The 14,182-nt window shown below is 41.2% G+C and overlaps 1 protein-coding gene across 1 annotated transcript in view; it reads left to right on the top strand.

Annotated features, from left to right (window-relative positions):
* Positions 1-14,182, top strand: part of LOC146805015 (acetylserotonin O-methyltransferase-like) — a 498,870-nt gene that overhangs the window by 373,245 nt on the left and 111,443 nt on the right. Inside the window, exon 6 of the mRNA XM_085622164.1 lies at positions 2,467-2,607. Coding sequence (XP_085478290.1) covers positions 2,467-2,607 — 141 coding nt within the window. The remainder of the gene's footprint in view (positions 1-2,466; positions 2,608-14,182) is intronic.

The following is a 14,182-nucleotide window of genomic DNA, read 5'->3' on the forward strand; positions in this document are numbered from 1 at the left end:
AGAATTGGGAAGAAGATGCCCCTGCAGTAGTCACGCTAGATTTATGTAAACATGGTCACCGTATCATATGCACTTCTGAGCAGTTTCTTTTTTCAAATGTTTAATAATGCGGCCGATTTTTAAGAAATTATATTTATGGCATTTAATTTGTTGTATTTTTAGGAGCATTTTGGTACTCGTTGTTTGATCCTCTGTAATGAGTTTTAATTCTAACTGTTAAGTGATTTACCTTAGGAGACACAACACTTGTCTGATGGGCTATGTGCAATTTCGTCATCTTAAATGTATTGATTGCTTATAAGTTTTTTCAAATTGGTTTTAACTGTCTGCTTTTATGGCTTTTATTAGCCAAATAAAGTATTTTTGACTGACTGACTGTTACAATAATGTGCTTTGAGTTTAGTAATGAGTCAATATGTTTGAGATGTCATCCCAGAGATGCTCATGCAACCCCAGTGTGAGATCGTATAACTTAGCTATGAGGCATGTGTCACTGACATCATTAGCTAAACACTGATGTGAAAGAGATGACTGAAGAAATATATTACTATAGTATGTGCTTTCATGAAATGTAGCATACACATCAGTGAACCTTCCTCTGGAATCACAGGTAGCTTTCATGTTGAAGGAGGACCAGCTGTGTCGATGGCATAATAGGTTCTTTCTGTGGGGAGATAGGTGCATAAGTGCCGAGTAGGTATAATCAATGCATCTAGCAAGCAAAAGGAAGTGAGTAAAAGTATAGAAATCCCCTGCCACCCTTTGCTTTATCTCTAGTGACTGTGGGATGGCATTACACTGATACAATCTGCTAGTGATGCAACTCAGCTTGTCTGTGAGGTATCTATATTTTCAAACATAACCCTCTGGAAAGGTCCATTGACCATGAAATGGAATCCAGTTAGTATTTTAAAATGGGTAGGGATAGCATGGAAGGTTCCTGATCCCAGAATACAATCACATCATGCACCACTTCAGAGCAGAAGTAAAATCTGTCAATGACTGCTTCCCTGGGAGATGTTGCTCCTTTGCCTGTAAATCCTATTGCACACCTTAAAACAATTGTGTTACAAAAGAATGGGCAAAGCTGCAAAGACATTCACTGACAAAGTGAACACAAAAGTAGTTGGGTGCTTTAGTTAATTTCTTCATTTTCTTAATTTCTGCATGTGATTGGTTGGTGTTATGATAAATATCAACTTTAGCTGGGTGGTAGAGTCCCGAGTCATCACTAGCAGGTGCATTCTACATATTGGGAGCCTTTTTGTAATACATTTTTAAAGGAATTTTTAATTTAACAATATGGGTACATTTTGATAAATTACATTATACATTCAGAAAAAGTTAGTAAAGTCACAAGAAATCCTTGAATCTTACAAATTTCCTGTTAGTGTTATTTGGTTCCTCTTTGATTTCTGTGTTGCAGAGCCATTGGATAGCATGTGAGGTGCTTGACTTACATGTAGGCTTGAATAAAGTATATTTGAGTCTGTTTTGTCTCTATTAGACCTATAGTGGAATTAGATGTGTATTTTGTGAATTGCAATTGTCTTACTCTTTTGTGATCGGGTTATTGTAATAATTTCAATAAAGTACACCTATTTTGTAGCAATTTGTCTCCATTTACAGCCACTCCTGTTGTCCTATCCTTACTACAAACATGTATGTCTATGTGGGTGGAGATCAACACCTATGTGGTGGAGATATCCATATCAAAACAATAAGAGAGGCTGAGGCACAGATTTGCGGCCAGAGTGAAATGCATTTTAATAGTGAGCAAATTGTACTACTGGAGCAATACTGCAGACACTCCAAAATGCAGTTTGTGTATCGGGCCCATAGCCCTAATGTTCCTTAGGGAGTAATAGGACAATTACTCTCAATACCAAACTTCAAAAATATAATTACTAGAACTAAAAGAAACATAAGTTAAGCCAGGAGGTGCCCAAGAGTATTTTAGGACATAGATATTCCTGATCACCTAAAGATAACTCACACAAAGGAGAACTTCATTCTTTATGGTAATGAGAATAATGAAAACCAAATTATTCATTTCTGCACAACTACTAACCCTAACACTAGCTGATTGATGAACATCACTTTTAAAGCATGTCTGCCACCCTACCCAGATATGCACAATTCCCAGGGAGTGCTAAACATCTAACATGTGACTAATGACTACACAGAATAAGACTAAGAACTACTATGCACACATAATAATCATGTGCTTTGAAGAGGCAATGGTTGAAACACTCCTTAAAATATATCCTTACACATCAAAGCAAAACTGTTGTTACCATTTCAATCAAACATCAGGGATGACAGCTTTCCTTGTCACTGAGTATCGTCCTGCACATCATAATTCACTTAATTTAGGTTTCTTTCCATCAATCAATAGAGAATTCTTTATAGACTTAAGAAAGTCAAACGCTAACTTTTGTCTTGGATTTTGTTTTCCTCTATAAGGTGGGCCCGGAGCACTAGCCAAGCAATGTCTTTTGGAAAATCCAAATTCTACAGCAATCATCTATGATTTACCTAAAGTTGTACAAACTGCAAAGAAGCATTTCATATCTCCAGATGAACATCGAGTTCAGTTCCTTGCAGGTAAGTTTATTTTTCATCTGTGGGGAAGTAGATACAATTTAATTGTAGCATTTTCTCAAAATCAAAAGCGCCTAGATAGCAACAAGCAAATGAACAGTACAAGACTCCAGCCAATAGATAGAATTATGTTCTGAGTGCACATGTAATCAACATTATGTGATTTACCTATGATTCAATAGCTCAATGTTCGAAGAAGCCCTTCTTGATATTATGATGAGATATAAACTTGGTAATTTGGCCAGGGTCTGAACTATTCCAACAAGAGAAAGACAAAACATTCCACAGCTCCGATCAAGCCAAAGGAGATTAATGGTTTAGTGCACAGTACTCCATCCATCAGGGTGGAGGAGTATGTTACCTCTGTCACCCTGACTGACAACTACCATCTGCCAAATTTAGAGATGACTGCCCTCCCAGTGGTCATTTCTGCTGACACAGCAGTTCCTTTTAAAGTACAAAAAGATTGGTAGGTGCTCATTGTCAGTGCTGACCGCTTCTCACCAAACATTTCCTACATTTTTGTTTTTCAGAAACAAACTCCAGAATCAGTAGTAAGTTTCTGGAAAGAAACAAATAATACCCATACTCTGGGGTCCTGATTCACAAAGGCCCTCCGCACTCATGGCGGAGGCCTCGCAGTTGTGGGGGTGTCGCCGCAACTGGGGCAGAAATCTCATCAATGAGAATTTTCATTGCAGAGATTCCGCCTCGAGTGCGGAGATTTCCCCACAACTGCGGTGCCTCTTCCACGAGTGCGAAGGACTTTTGTGAATAAGGTCCTTGCAGTTTTCTTCCAGGGAATGGGGGTGATTATTGTTATTTTTCTGACTCTCGCTGCCAAGTGTTTTCTGGTAGTGACAGACAGAAAAAAAGACATTGCACTGATCACCCAAAATAGAGCAGGTGATGTAGTAACTTTCCTAAGACGGCCCCTACTCGGTTGTGGAATTGGAGGATTCTTCAGTTGATACAGCCAATGGGGGCTCTATTGATGGAAAACTTATAGGCCAACATGTCTCTAAATGTGGCAGGCAGACCTAAGGTTTGAGGGTAAGAGCTGTCTGTTGTATTTGCAAAAGACACCCCATATGCTAAACTTTAACCCCTTCGCTGCTAGGCCTTTTCTCGTCTGTGCTAAGCTTTTTTTTTTAGCTATTTGTGGTAGTTTGCGCTTAGGCCCCTGTAACTTTTTGTTCACACAAGGTATCCAAGCCAAATTTGCGTCCTTTTCTTCCAACATCATAAGGATTGTAAAGGTACCACAGGTTTGTGGATTTCCCTGGAGAGGACTCAGAAATTCACCAAAATACAGCTGCATTTTCTTTTTTGTGGGAAAATGGGAATAAAGTGCCGCAGAAGAAAGCGTCTGTTTTTCCCCTGAACTAGAATCCTTTGCAAACCTAAAACTTTGTCAACAAAAAAAAAATCTTTTCCCTCACATTTCTATGATAAAATGAACTGGAATCTGTGGGGACCTACAAACTTCCACCCACCCAGCATTGCACCACTTCTCCCAATACAAATGATGCCTCTCTTGTGTGAGTAGGCCTTAAATAAAAAACGGAGGGAAACTAAAGCGTGTCCATAACGTGAGGTTTTTATTGTACGTATTTACAGTGACTCTGCTTTGGGCAGCCACACAAATGAGTATTATTTTTATCAGGATATAGACGGGAATGCTGGGGGGTAGGACATTTTTGCTGGCGTGTTGATTCAACTTTCCCACAAAGACATTTGAGGAAAAGTGACTTTTTAGCTAAATCTGAGGTTTGCTGAGGATTCTGGGTAGAGAAAAAAACACTGGAGGATCCATGCAAGCCACACCACATGCCATGTGACAGTCCACACACACCGCCAGCCAAGTGCCAGTCCATGCACACTGCCAGCCAAGTGCCATCCAAATATACCACCAGCCAAACACCATCCAAAGCACACAGCTAGGCAAGAGCTAGTCTACTCACATCACCACCAAGTGCTAGTCCACATACACCGCCAGCCAAGTGCAAGACCACACACACCACCAGCAAAATGCCAGTAAACACACAGCCAGCCAAACATACAGACTGTCAGCCAAACTCCAGTTCTCACACACACACACGGAAACTTTCCCTGGTATCTAGTGATTTTCAGCCTCCTTGGAGGCAACTCAGTACTTTAGAGTGATTAGTCTTTACACATATTTTCTCTCCTAGGTGTAAAGAAATAACATATATGAAAAAACAGGCATTTTATTTACTTCTGGCCTAAAGTCAATATTAGAGAAAATAATGGAGAGAAAACAATGGGACTTTAACCAAGAACTATTTCAAAAATACGTAGCAATGTTATATAATATGTAAAAAATCTCAATAACTGTATTTAGAAAATAAGAAATATTTTAAGAAAAGTATAATATGAATAGTGCTATAAGAAAAATAGATCATATAATATAGTACTATTTATAACATACTTAAAAAAAGCATATAAAACCTGTTATAAACAAATGTATAAGAATTGCATATGGTTACATTTTTTTTTGCATATTTGCATACATTTTGAAAAATACCAATATGTGAAACACTGTTAAATAAATATATAACATGTTTTACCTTTCGTGAAAAATATGAACAATAAAAAAATACAATACTTATTAATGTTATGTTGTATAAGATATATGTGTTTCAAAAAACCTACACAATAAACAAAATATAATAAAATAAAAAACTATGTAAAAATAATAAAATGCAAGCTTTACTGTCCTTTTAAGAAATGTCAATTCTAACGATGTGTGTGAAAAATGCAATACTTTTGCATTTAATAGGCACACTTTAATATATCATATTAGAATGAACACGTTATACGCTTAAGTGGTCACATATACCACCCCCATTTTTATTGACCCCATTTTGGGGATTATGTTGCACAATAAAGGGATCACAATTACTCTTCCACTTTAATCTAAGTGATTTAGGGGAAGATGTTGGAAACTAAAGGGGTCCAATCCACTATCCCCACTCCAGCTTAAGCCATTTAAAGAAAGGTGTTGAGCACTAAAGTGTTAACATTTACTATTCCCACTCCAATCTAAGCCATTTAAGGGAAAACTTTGAACACTAACGGGTGTATATTTCCTATTCCCACACCAATCTAAACTATTAAGGGGAAGGTTTTAGATGCTGAAGTGGTCTCATTACTATTTCCACCCCAATCTAAGCTAATTTTTTGGAGGTGTTTAACAATATTTCACAATATATATTTAACACTAAATAAAAAGAAAAAATATTATCTTAGTAATATTATTTCTAAAAAAATAATCTTAAATCTACAGAATATGACACACATTAATATTGAAGTATGTAACACTACAAAGATGATAATAATGTTTTCAATGTAACTAATATATAATCATTCTCCACCACACATATTAACAAATAAATAGGAGATTATAAATACAATAAATAACTAAATATTATACAAAAATATAACCAAGATAACTGTAAAAATAAAATTAAACAAAACAGTCACGTAAACAAAAATCATATATAATTTAAAAGAAATACCCTAACCATAGAACTATACATTAAAATATATATATATCAATTGATTTTGTTTTTCTTCAACACTCTGGAGGCCAGATTTACAAACCTTTTTGCTGGGTTTGTGTCACAAAATTGATGCCAACATGTGCAAAACATTTTTAGTTTGATTTACTTGCATGAAAGTTTCCTAAAAGTAATACTAAGTGCTGCTTTGCCTTACTGTGCATCAGAGGGGATTTACATTGATGTTACATGGGTATTCCTGTGCTACCAGCCATGCTTTTTGACACAAAGCCCTATTTACCAACAATAATAAACAGGGAATTACACCTAAAAATAATGTCACTTTGAAGCAGGTGTTAGAAGTATACCTAGGGGTTGGGTCCTGTATGCTTGGCTACCTTCAGGAGATTTTATGTAATTTAAATGTTTCATCTGTTGGTTAAGGTATTTGTTTATATCTCATTATTATTGCTATTATGGTGGTTTGACATATGACATTTCTACTAATGCAAAACTCCATATATGCAATTGATAAGTGAAATTAAATGGGGTTATTATATTGATTATTGTACTGTATCCTTTGATACTTTTTCTATAAAAAACAAAAAACAAAGGTCTTTTGTCTTTGTCTACTTTTATTTCTCATTTATTTTCTGGCTATACATGTGTGCTACACTGTGCAGCACACATATAAAGTAGTAAATGATTTACAATTTGTCTATGCATAGTATCTTGTACGTCCAGTACAAAACCTGTGCTAGACACACACAGACACCCTTGCACTATGGTGCAAAGGTGTGTGCATGGTGCCTAATTGTATGCCAGTGCTAGGGCGAGGGGAGGAGAGTGTCATATCTTTGTAGATATGGCACTCTCCTCCTCTCTCCATGTCATGCTGCACAGCACAGTAACTTTGGGTACTGTGCTACGCTGTGTGATAGGTTTGTAAATATGGCCCTTAGCAGCAAAATCAATCAAGTAAAGATATAAATTATCATTAATGATCATTATTTATGATCAAATATAACAACTTTGTAATTAAAATGCAATACATAATGAGAAAGCTATAATTGATTAATTAATATAATATACACAGTGTAGTTTTCTATACCTAATATATACATTTCTAAATAATACTTTATTTAATAATTAAAAATGTTAACAAAATAAAAAGCAAATATTAAATAAAAAATACTAATAATAATATAAATGCCTGCATGATGGAATAATTAAATAAAATATAACAATAAACCATAAATACAAATATAAACCAAAATATATTACAATTTTCACATGATAAATCAATTTTTTGAAAATAAAATATTCAATACATTTGAACATTAAAAATACTGTCAACATAAATTTAAAAAAATACTTTAACATATTTTTCATAAATTCTTCATCAAATTAATCAAACATATTAAGACCATATTAAAAAATATATATGTAGTAGTAGTAGTATAAGCTTTATTCGATATAAAAAATATCATAAAAGCATACATTTCCAAATATACACATTATTTACATAAATAAAAACAATTTAAAAAGTCATTAAATCATCGTCTGGCACAGCTTATATAGTACATTATCCACAACAAGTTAAAATTCATATTTCGATTGTTGTTTTTAAAAGAGCCTTAAAAAAGAAACTAAGTCTAGAATGTATAAACTAGAACCCTGTAAAAGGAAGGGACCCCAGCATCAGGCCTTAGCTAAGGGGGTGTTGGTCGCCATCGGTGTCTGCACTAGTTAGGCAAATGGGCTTCCTAGCCAGTAACTTGCTTCTAATTAGCCAGGCTGCTCCCAAAAATGTGGCCACCCCACATATCAGGGTAAGGGAAGAGGTATCAGTGCAAAGGATGCGGAGAGCGTTGCGGTGGCACATTGGGCCCAATAGTTTGCAGACCGGTTTAAGCCACCTCTTTCTAGGGAGCCTATACGCCGGGCAAGCAAACAAGAGGTGTGCCGTTGACTCATTGTGATAGGCACAACCCGGGCAGGGTAAAGGTGTCATAGTTGGCCCTTTCCAACGTGTAACAAAGCTGTTAGTCGGCAGCATCCCGAATCTCAGCTTCATATATAATACCCTATGACTAGGGATCTGGATGAAATCCAAATAGGGTTCCAATGTGCAACTGTGTTTATGTTGAAAGAAACCCTCCGCCAGTTTCCCCAGTCTAGGGTTGTGAATGGCCTGTGACTGAACCCATTCCCAATACAATTTTTTTATAACCTGTTTTGTAGGTGGGGTCTGGGAGCGCCAGGCCTCGTTTAGACCGATGGCGGTTAGGAGTTTTTGGAGGTCTGTTAGCCATTTTATCTTGCTCCCCGAGTCCGCTGCAACTAGTTCATCAAAAGCTGCAGCATAATGGGAGAGTTCGGCAGTCCTTTTTATACGGGCCCAAAACAAAAGGGGACGCAGCCGTACTATGTCTTGGAATGAGTGTCTCCCTAAGTCAAAAAATAGGGGCTTCAGGGGCGTTGAGGAAGGTAAGGAAAGCATGTCTCTAATGAACTTGTTTTCCGCCACAACAAGATCGCTCACGTTCTGAAAGCCCCAGAGCTCAGACCCATACATGGCTGAAGAGAGCGCCTTGCCGGCGTAGACCGCAAGAACTGGGTCCACAGGCCTGCACCCAGCAAGGCGCTGCTCTCTCAAGATAGCGCCGGATGACCTCTTGTGATTTAAGAGCATCTTGGCGAGGTGGGGGCCCCAATTCATGTCTTTAGCAAGAGAAGTTCCCAAATAGTCAAAACCCTCCACATTGTCCAACGGGACAGCATCTAAGGTGAAATGATTTCTGAAGCGTTTGGACAGATTAATGCACATGGTCTTAGTTTTGGAAGTATTAACTGTCAGGCCATGTGAATCACAAAAAGTGGCAAAGTTGTTCAGGAGTTTTTGTACCCCCCCCCCCCCACGGGGATTTTGAGATCAGGAGAGTATCGTCTGCGAACAGGAGAGTCGGGATCTTCTCCCCGGCCAGTGTTGGAGCATCGGCCGGGTCCTGGCGTAAAAAAACACCCACCCCGTTGATGTAGAGAGAGAACAGGGTGGGTGCCAGAACGCATCCCTGTCGGACTCCCCTCTTCACAGCGATTCTCTCAGTCAGTTGCCCCTGGGATCCCCATCTGACCTTGGCATAGTTGCCTTGGTGTAGGCGCTGGATCATGTCTACGACCAAAGGGGGAGCGCCAAGTCGTTGTAAGGTAAGCCAAAGTTTCTTCCGGGGCACTAGATCAAAAGCGGTCTTCAGATCTATGAAAGCGAGATACAAACTGCCCCTGCCCAGAAGTACTATCTTCCAATAGATCATAAGGAATCTGAAAACCTGGTCGATTTTTCCCATTTTAGACCTAAAGCCTGCTTGGAAGTGGGAGAGAATGTTGTTGTCTTCCATCCAAATGCCCAACCTAGCTAGTAAGACCCTGCCAACCACTTTCTGGATCACATCGATTAAACTAATCGGTCGGTAGTTGGCAGGGTCTTCCCTATTCCCCTTTTTAAAGATGGGGACCACCTCGGCACCCTTTCAGGAGTCAGGCACTGGTGATCCTCTAGCTATCAAATTCATGGTCAGAAGGATAAGGACTGCCCAAGGCTCAGCAAAATGTAAAAGCAAATCGCCAGGGAGACCATCTGGACCTGCTGCCTTGCCAGGGGCTATACTTTTAATTGCTTGCGTCACCTCATGTAAGGCAAAGGGATCCCGGTGGTGACCGGGAGCTCTAGTGGGGGATGAATAAGCCAATTCGGGAGTAAAGGGCGAATTAACATCCTCTGTGTATAGTTTGGAAAAATGGAGCGACCATTGGGTGGCAGTTATATGATTGGACAATGGGGAATTGGTGCTATTGGCCCTCTTGTTAATTAAATCCCAAAAGCCTTTCGAGTCTTTCTCGGTTGATGCATGTTTTAGTTTCGCCCAATGGGCCTCATCCCAGCTTTTCTTAGCCTCCCTCTGGGCCTTAGTATACTCCTTCCTTGCTCTAATAACTGCGGAGGAGTCTTTTTTTCTTAACTTCAAGGATAAGTGCCGCCCTTTTTTCCTTACATTTAGTAGTGTACCAGGGATTCCCAGCCTTTACCTGTGGGCCTCCAGTGCTAACCTCGCCTCTAGTTGTAAAAAAGGCACTCAAGTTACAAATAAAATCGTGATAGATTTTGTAAAAATTAGATAGAGGCAAAGCGGAATTGGCATAGTTTGTGAAATTACTAATCTCATCTTCTAAGGTACCCTTAATACTTGCCAATTTATGTTCCTTGATGGCAACTTTCTGCCATTTGAGGTGTCTACGACAATTGGTAGGGGCGACTTCTCTTGTGGACAGGATCGGTCGGGTAATTGCATCAACACCAGATGCTTGCCAAAGATTATTTAAACTTAAGCATAAGGGATTGTGGTCACTATCTGTTGAGGGTTTAACTTCCATATCTAATAGGTCGCACCATAGCCTGACATCTAAAAGGATATAATCAATCCTAGATGGAGAACAGATCCTATTAAAAGTAGGTGCCCCATGGAGATCTGAAATAGATCTTCCATTTACAGCTCTGAGGTTGAACTCTTGTACGAGGGCATTTATTTGAATAGCCCTCTGCGACCACTTTCTAATGGGAGGTAGGTTGAGGGTGGGGATGTTCCATTTGGCATCTACTTCAGCTGTACCCAAAAAGTCCTCCTCACCGAGCGGTTCAAAAGTACAATTAAAATCACCCCCTATAAAGATATACGAAGATGGGGAGATACCAGAGAGCATATTTTCCAATGTTGATATGGTTACAGATCCCAGGGCACCCTTGGATCCTCTAGCGTAGATGTTAAACAGATCCAATATGGGTTTGTTATGTGCTCCACCTATTGTTAAATGCAAGATGTCGTAAGAAATGCAGTTGTGAGAAGAGATAGACCAATTCAGTGAAGTGCTGACCCATATGTGGAGGCCTCCAGAGGGACGTCCCTTTCTTGATCTAACAGCCGGGCAGAAATAGGTGGTGTAGCCTGACTTGTGTAGGGGTTTCAGGCTCCAAGTTTCCTGGAATAGGCAGATTTCGTATTTTTCAACCTGGGCATTCCATTCAGGGATGGCTAGCTTCTTCTCCAGGCCCGCTATATTCCAAGAAATAATGTGCAGTATGGAAGTATTTGGAGCAGCCAAAATTCCAGGGACGTTTGTAGAAGCGTGAGGTGTCAGGTTGGGAGGAATATCCCCAATCTCGTGGTGGTCTTGGGAAAAGGGAGTGTTTAAGGTACTAAGGCCAATACTAGATGGTGTTAGCAGTCAGTCCACCCTATTCAGGCCAGATCCCCCCCCGGTTTCCCCCGATGTCATAAGGGGTTTAACTCCTAGTGGGGGCCATAGCGGAGTTCGCCTAATTTGGATGGATGAAAAGTCAGGAGATGAGGAACGAAATTCAAGGGCTACTAGGTTCTCAGCCAGATTTGCATCCACGAGTTCCAGCTCTAAACAATCAAACGGGGAGTTGGGGGTCGATAATCTCTTTGCCCTTCTGATATCCTCCCTAATGATAGATCTGCAGCCCCGGACCTGGCGCAACCAATGTATAGCCTTATTACAAAGTGATACGCTCCCTTCAAATCCCTGATTGGGGGAAAGTTTGGGGACTTTGACCAAGAATACTGTATTCCTATGGTTTGGGGCCAAGTGATGTGCACCGGATATCTTGATGGCATTTACCGGGGCATCCTGCTTAGCGGGGAGATAGGTTTGAGGAACCCTTGGAATGCCCCCCTGCAGATTTCAATAGGACGAGTAGATCTAGTTGCACTTGTTTTTTCCACATAGCTAGTCTTGGGGGTAGGACAAGGGGGCAAGGGGGAAGGAGTGCTTAAGAGGTGGAGCGGGCCGCAAGGTCCTCTAGAAGGAGCCAATTGCGAGGCAACGGTCCGCAAACTAGCAGTATGTGCAGCTACGGAAGCAATAGTTAGAGAGGGTCGAGAGATATCAAGAGGCAAGGGAGAGCTTAACTTAGCATTAAGCGTCTCAATGGTCTTGCTAAGTACGATCTCTATGCCCTGAAGTGAATCAACTTTCTCCATGAGGCTCTCGAGGAGTGCTTTACAAGTACAAGGAGACGACAGAGGGGCCACTTGGTCGGCATGATCACATCTGCTAAGAAGAGGGCAAACTACAGTCTCAACTATCTCTGGTGCAAGTTCTAACACTGAGAAGCGTTTGGAGCAGGGGATAGATTGTAGAGAATCATTCAAAACTTTCATGGGTTCATGGTCCCCTTTGGCTGTAGGCTTAGGTCGAGGAGCGGGGGAATCCAAAGCTGAAGTAAATCTAGTATCCTCTATTAGTGAACTGTGGGAAATTGGGTTGGGGTGTGTGGCAGTTTTATTAGATTTTTTTTTCTTTTTTAAAAACATAGAAGGTATGCCCTTTTGGGGAATTTTATCCAACCCCTCCACATTGCCCACGACAGGCCCAACAAGATTCCCACCCAGGATGTCCTCACAATCCGTAACTATGTTCTCAATTCTGTCCATAACACAGTTGCTAGCAGCATGCTTTATAAACTTCGATTTTTTTCCCCCTTTTATTTCCTGTGGGGCCCCCGCCCTCCATTGCCTTTCTCTTGCCCATTCTCTAGCAGTAGCAATTATAACTATAATCTCTGCGGACACTGATACAGCGCCGTGACCATTAAGCTATACCAAGAGAGAGCGGAGCGTCCAAGCGGAATAACAGTTACATGACACAACCCTCAGAGTAATCCAGTCTCGTGAATTGTCAGGGGTGCAAACACACAGTACCTTGTGGCTCGTGGCCTCAGATGTTAAAGGGGGAGCCCTGCCCTGTCTCCAACGGGCAAGGACTGGCCCGCCCTTGGCCCGGGCTTTGCCCGGGCGCTGCCCGTGTGCGTCCCGCGCTGCGGGAAGCGCCCCGGCCAGAGAAGGGCTCAGCTGCTCCACGTGATGCGCGACGGCGTCATGCGCGCTATGGCTTCTGGGGATTGTAGTTTTGGACCTCACTCAGCCGTTCCCCTCACGGCGTTGCTGAGAAAAGTGACAGGTAAGAAAGGAATCAGAGAGAGTTCAGCAAGTCGGCCGTTTCCCTCACGGCGATTGTAAGATTCTTGGCGCGCGTCCCGCGCTGCGGGAGGCGCCCCGGCCAGATAAGGGCTCAGCTGCTCCACGTGATGCGCGATGGTGTCAGGCGCGCTATAGCTTCTGGGGATTGTAGTTTTGGACCTCACTCAGCCGTTCCCCTCACGGCGTTGCTGAGGAAAGTGACAGGTAAGAAAAGAATCAGAGAGAGTTCAGCAAGTCGGCCGTTTCCCTCACGGCGATTCTAAGATTCTTGGCGTGCGTCCCGCGCTGCGGGAGGCGCCCCGGCCAGATAAGGGCTCAGCTGCTCCACGTGATGCGCGACGGCGTCAGGCGCGCTATGGCTTCTGGGGATTGTAGTTTTGGACCTCACTCAGCCGTTCCCCTCAGCCGTTGCTGAGGAAAGTGACAGGTAAGAAAGGAATCAGAGAGAGTTCAGCAAGTCGGCCGTTTCCCTCACGGCGATTCTAAGATTCTTGGCGCGCGTCCCCAATTACAAAACAAAAAATGTTCTTTTCATAAAAGTATTTAAACAATGATTTCTTCCTTAAATATAAAATTAAAGTGTGTAAGCCATTATGTGGACAATCAATATCCTTACCAGGCAACTCTTGTATGAAATCCATTGCTAACCTCAGTTACCAACCAGAATGCCTATGACTCTCTCAGTGAATGAGCTTCAATCTCATGGAAAATTGCAGGACTAGATAAACACCTAAACCTAACCTGAGAAAAACTGAATGTAGTGTACATGCAAGAAACATAGAAGTTCTTTAAACTCCTATGGCCCTATTACAATGCAGTCGCAAAAGGCTCCGACTGTCAGAGTCTTTTGCGACCGCACCGTAATATGTCGCTCGGATTCCTTTATGACCGCCTCCAAACGGTCATTCCAACTGGCTTCTGACAGGCTCAGAGTGCCTGTCTGCCAGTCGGAATGTGGCCAGTAATCCCAAGGGTGGCTCTTCCCTCCCTAGG

The sequence above is a fragment of the Triturus cristatus genome, chromosome 8, assembly GCF_964204655.1.
Source record: "Triturus cristatus chromosome 8, aTriCri1.1, whole genome shotgun sequence".
Lineage (NCBI taxonomy): Eukaryota > Metazoa > Chordata > Amphibia > Caudata > Salamandridae > Triturus > Triturus cristatus.